This window comes from Mus pahari, chromosome 4, assembly GCF_900095145.1.
Source record: "Mus pahari chromosome 4, PAHARI_EIJ_v1.1, whole genome shotgun sequence".
Lineage (NCBI taxonomy): Eukaryota > Metazoa > Chordata > Mammalia > Rodentia > Muridae > Mus > Mus pahari.
In genome coordinates, this window is record NC_034593.1 from 83,004,574 (window position 1) to 83,010,770 (window position 6,197).

Sequence of the window (6,197 nt, forward strand, 5' to 3'; positions counted from 1 at the left end):
TGGTTTTACCTGGTTTGGGTATTAAAGTGATACTGATTTCATAGAAGAAGTTTGGAAGTCTCTCTCTCTCTCTCTCTCTCTCTCTCTCTCTCTCTCTCTCTCTCTCTCTGTCTCTCTCTCTGTCTCTCTCTCTCTCTCTCTCTCTCTCTCGCTCGCTCGCTCGCTTGCTCTCTCGTGCTCTCGCTCTCTCTCCCCTTCTCTCTCTCTCTCTCTTTCTCTCTTCTCTCTTTCTTTTTATCTCTCTTCTTTTTGAATAGTTGAGGAAGGACTGACTGTAGACTTTCTTGGAATATCTTTTAATATTCTGTGAATCTACATAGCCCTGAATTGTGTGTGTGTGTGTGTGTGTGTGTGTGTGTGTGTGTCTGTGTGTGTGTAAAGGCTTTTAATTACTATTTGAATTTCCTTATTTGTTATGGGTTTGTTTAGGTTTGTTATTTTCTTGGTTTAATTTTGGTATGCTAGCTACATGTAAAACTTAGTCATTTTTTTAGACTTTTCTAACTTAATTTAGTCCCGGTTTTTAATGCATTTCTTTATAATATTCAATTTTTCTTTGGTGTTTATTGCAATGTTTCCATGTTCATTTATGATTCTGTTATTTTGCATCATTTCTTTCTTTTGGTTAGTTGGTCCAAGAGTCTCTCACTCTTGTTTATCGCAAGGAACATTTTATATTAACTGGTATGTTTATTATTATCTTTGTTTCAATTTCATTAATTTAGACTCTGATTTCTTAATTTTTTTTCAGTCAACTGAGTTTGGATTTGGTTGGTCCTACTTTTACAAATTTTTGAATTGTGCAAGTAAGTCAATTATTTGTGCTCTTTCTGATTTTTTAAAAGATGCACTTAGATTTTTAAATTTCCCTTATAAGTCTGATTTTAATGTTTCCAAGAGTTTATTTTTGTTCAGTTCAAAGAAATTTTTTTTATGTATTTTATGATTTAACCTTCGACTTGCTTTATTTTCTTCTTTCATTATGCAATAACAAATTGTTAAAAGTTAGTGTACTTACTGGAATTTTGTGTTTCCTTCTTCCTTCCTTTCTTTTCTCTTTCTTTCTTTCTTTCTTTCTTTCTTTCTTTCTTTCTTTCTTTCTTTCTTCTGTCTATTTTAAAACTTACTCAGCACAGAACTTGCAGGGGCCTGCAACAGGTACTCTGTATATATGTTGTGACTGTTCACTTGGTGGTTTGGGGGACTTCAACTGTGGGAGTATGACCCTTTTGTCCATTCTTGGGACATAATAAATAAGGTTTACAACAAGCCAATAGTCAACATCAACTTAAATGGAGAGAAATTCAAGTAAATTCTCTTAAAATTCAGGTTAAGACAACGTTGTCCACTCTCTCCATAGTTAATATAGCACTTGAAGTCTTACCTAGAACAATAAGAAAACTGAAGGTGATCAAGGAAATGCAAATTGGAAAAGAACCCACAGTATTTTTATTTGCAGATGATATGATAGTACATAGATAAGGGACCCAAAATTCCATCAGGAAACTCCTACAGTTGATAAACACTTTAAGCAAAGTAGCAGAATATAAAATTGACTCAAAAATATCAGTATCCTGATATAGTAGGCAGCCATAGTGCCCAGCTGGAATGGCATGATCCTGAAACCCCACTTCCACAAGGACTGGCAGCAGCAAGTGGACACTTGGTTCATCTGCCAGTACACAAGATCCGCAGCTGCAAGGCCCAGCAGGCAAAAGCGTATGGCATTGCCCCTCATCCTGTGTCTGGTCCCATCAGGCCCATCCTAAGGTACCCTGCAGTTAGATACCACACCAAAGTCAGGACTGGCAGGGACTTTAACCTGGAGAAACTCGGGGTGGCAGGCATTCAAATCCTAGATTGTGTTTGTCATTTCCATCGGCTTCATGCTTCTGTTTGAGAATCACTCAGGCATTTCTTGGCTTTAAGTTTATTGAATTTCATTTTATGACTGCTTTTAATTCCTTAAATTCTTGGATGAATTTTAAGTTTCTTCTTTCAAATTCTATGTCCTGTGACTCCTCTAGGTAATTCCAATTGTGTGGAGAGGTTGGAATCAAATCATAGCTTGTTGATTAAATAAGCAATCAAATAACTTCCATTGAAAGGACACATAGTTTGTTAGCAATTTTCACTATAGCAAGAGGTATTACATATTGTTGACCTCTCACATCATACCGGCTCTTATAAATGCTACTATCATACTTACTAATATAATGAAGTAGAATATATAAACATAGAAAAATAGATGTGACTCCTTAAAGAAACAGTAACACCAATGGGCAACATATGGGATAGACCGACCATCACTGTAGTCAGTAAAGGTGAAAGAGGAGTTCACAACCCATGAGTTAACCTGCTACTGTTCCACACAGCCCCAGGTTTCTGAGTCATCTTTGGAACAACTCAGCCTTGATTGGCAAAACTGACCTGTAAGACACTTGTAGTCAAATGATCAAGCATATAGAGAAGATTGTGAGAGAAGCACTTTATTACTTTGTCTCCGAGAGGACAGGTCCTTCAAAAGGGGACATCCCACAAGACTAGAGCATCTTTGAGCCTAGGACACCGAGATAAACAGGAGAGAAGAGCAGGCCAGGCAAGGTCCACTGAACATGGCTTCCTCCTGAATGGTTTGTCTAAAGTGTTAGTTGCTCAGGTCAGCAGCAGTCTCCAGACTGCTGGCCACTGCCACAGCAGCCACTGCTGCCTCCACTGCTGCCACAGCAGCCACTGCTGCCACCACTGCTGCCACAGCAGCCACTGCTGCCACCACTGCTACAGCATCCAGAGCTGTGGCGATGGCGACGAAGAGATCTGCGGGGTCTGTGGTGGCTCAGGCAGCAGCCNGCGGGGTCTGTGGTGGCTCAGGCAGCAGCCTCCACCACCAGAACTACAGCAGCCACCAGAGCTGCAGCAGCCNCCAGAGCTGGAGCCACAGCAGCCCCCAGAACCCAGGCTACAGCAGGAAGACACAGGGGGGCACTTGGGAGGACACTTAGGGGGGCATTTGGGAGGACACTTTGGGGTCTGGCACTTGGGAGGGCACTTGGGGGTGCACTTGGGAGGGGGCTGGCACTGTTGCTGGTTCTGCTGGCAGGACATCTCAGCTGGTGAGTACTCTGGGGCTGTGGAAGAATCATAATGCAAGTTAGAACCAGGATCCTGGGGCCATCCTATCCATTCTAAATATCACTGATAGTCATAGAAACCTGATAGTCAGTAGTTATTTCTATCAAACCCCAAGATCTTCTGCAGTACTGGCCTGCAAAGTCAACCCATCTTATAAGCTTTGACAGGAAAAAAAAAAACAGGTTCTTATTTTTTTCTAAAATATATTCTCCTGTAAGAGCCCCCAAGTTGAGAGATTTCATAGTCTGGAGCAATATTCAGAATAATTTCCTCCTCCACGTAATGATTCTGAATGACATGTTTTACAATTCTACAGGACTTGATCTATGGTGATATGTTATATGGTGATTCGGATGAGATTTCCACAGATTCCTCAAGCTTCTGAAACTGATCATGATAGCGATGTCAAAGAAGAAAATGATGATTATTGATCAGTGTTCTAATGCCATTTCATAAAATATGTATCTCATTCCTGAAACCATGAACCAGGTCTGTTTCCTCCTTTCAGGCAAGTCTGAACTCAACTTAACATCCCATGTTGACTGGTCGTTGACATAAAAAGGCTTGTGCTGGTATGTCTTAAAAATTCTGAGCAGCTGGTGATGAAATTCCAATCCATGGCTTTGTGTTTTCCAAAGCCAAAGATCCCTTGGTGCTCTGTCCTCCCTGTTAGTCATTTTTCTAAGTTTTCTAAGTTTGGTGCTCTGTGTTACCAGAAGAAGCTCCTCCTCCTCCTGAAGCCTACCAAGGTCCACAGATTTCTGTATTTCAGCATCCCTTCCTGAGGGGCTACTCCATGGAAGGGCATATTATTGTCTTCGGATTCAAAATCAGAAGTACCCAGTTCCTTCTACTGTTTTCCATAAAAACCAAGTATCTTTCCCGACCACCTCCCGCAGCACCTCCATCTCCCATCTCATGCTCTATGTTCTGTCAGTTCTGAAGGCTATTGGGTCCTTCTGTGCCCCTCCTCCAGATCTCCTCTTAGCTTCCTTCTGGTACAGGCCATGTTCTTGTCCCCAGTGAACACTTACCAAGATGACAGGCAGCACAAGATCCTTGGGCACCTCAGGAGGTGTATGAATGGAGATGCTCTGCCTCTCAGCCCTTTTATTCTGATCCTAGGCTCTGCCCCAGCCTGTGAGACAGTGGCTGGGTATGACTGGCCCTGCCTTCTGACACCCACTTGGTCTTGTGACTAGCAATGACCAAATGTTCCTTACCAGCCTTCCTCCATGAGGTCCATGAATCCTTCATTCATCCTGGACTATGACTTAAACATAAAGCTAGCAAGTGGATTCCTGTCATCTTTAGTCTCATGTTTCAAGGAATCCTGCCATAGGAGTACCTCTGTCAGTATAGAAAAAATCCTGGTCACAAGACCCAGCTGAGCCCAGATAAGCTGAGATCGGATTTTAAATCTATTTATTGTGTCTCATTTTCTCTCTTTACCTATAATATTGCAATATCAATGAGAATTATTCATAAAGGGCTTGTGAAAGTCAAGAGTATCACCAAAAATGGAGAAAATGCAAAATACAAATAAGAAAACAGTAGCTTGTGGAAAGTCTTGTACATAGTAGCTCTGTGACAAATTACCTGTGTAGGGGCAAGCTATAGATTTTTTCCAAAATGATTTAAGAGTAATAGATACGATTGACCTATGTCATTCTCATCTGAACAGTTCACAGTGAACCTCACTATTTTTTGTAATTAATGTCAACAAAAAATAAGAAAATGTAAAGTATAATTCTTTCTAAAGTCAGTGAATCTACTCATTGTTGTTGTTTTTAATGTTTTTAAATAGCCTTCCTTTTTATCCTGATGAGAACTTTAACTGGGGAAATCCTAAGATTGAAGCAGTATGAGACTCTTAGAAGAAGCAGAGTTATAACTTTGCTCTTCATATTCATGTGAAGTTTTGGATTTCTGAAGGCTATGACTGAAAACAATGATGACCAAGGATAAGAAATGAAGAGAGAAGACATGGAGCTGTTAACATCTGTTACTCCATGTTGACAACCAGGTACTAGGGACTTTCCCATGTGTAGTCAGGTGTGTATGTCCTAAATACTTACCAGGAATGGGCTTGTACCTTTATTTTTAAAGCTCCTCCCCTTTCAACATTTTCTCAGTCCTTCACAGCCATAGTCTTTATACAAAATGGTATTTTTAAATTATACAAATGTACTCTTTTAATGAAAAGGGTTGAAATTTATTGTAAGCCAAAGTTTTTGAAAAGTCAAACCTGAATATGAGGTTTAATTTAAAGAAATATACAAACACAATAAAATATCAACAACCAAAATCAGATTGAATCATATGAGGGGAAATTCATTTTCTCCTTAGCAGTTGATGGACCCTTCACTGAGAAGCCTTGGGACTAATCTGTTTCTTCAATGGGATTGATGGGCTAAGTGAAATGTGGGGAAGACATACACATATGTATAAATAGGGGCAGTGACTACACATTTAGAGAGGTTCATGTCTTTTTTAATCAAAATTAATTTTTTCTGGTGATCATCTTTTATCTAACCTATCTATATATCTGCCTGCCTGCCTGCCTGCCTGTCTGTCTGTCTGTCTGTCTATAATTAACTCACTTTTGCTCTGAACCTACCACATTGACATGTACTCAGATGCCCAGAGTCCTCTGAAAATTGTCTCCACTGCCAGGCAGATCCAAGGATAATAATGAATGAGGACCAATGCAAGCCATAAACAATTAAATAAAACACTAAGATGCTTTTTTTGATTATTTTCTTGACTTCATGGCTCTTGAAAATGAACTTTGAAGAAGGCAGGGTGGTGTTGTAATGTGAAAAGCTTAGGCAGAAGTGCAACAATGTGGTCATTCCTTAATTCATTTTTCACATCACAGCTAGATAGTTAACACTCAGTTACTGATGAAGTCTGTGCCCTGCTGTGTGGTTTAGATTTTGTCAACTTGGTACAAAACCCCAACTGAGAAAATGTCTCCATGAAATTGGCCTGGAAGCAAGCCTGTGGGGTTTTTCTTAATTAATGACTAGTGGAAAAGGCCCAGCTCACTGTAGGCAGTATGG

General features: G+C 40.1%; 1 protein-coding gene across 1 annotated transcript; it reads right to left on the reverse strand.

The window, feature by feature from the left end:
- Positions 1-2,778: 2,778 nt before the first annotated feature.
- On the reverse strand, positions 2,779-3,105 carry LOC110320835 (late cornified envelope protein 1F-like). The gene has a single exon (XM_021196946.1). The coding sequence runs from the start codon at positions 3,103-3,105 to the stop codon at positions 2,779-2,781; it is 327 nt and encodes a 108-aa protein (XP_021052605.1).
- Positions 3,106-6,197: the final 3,092 nt, after the last annotated feature.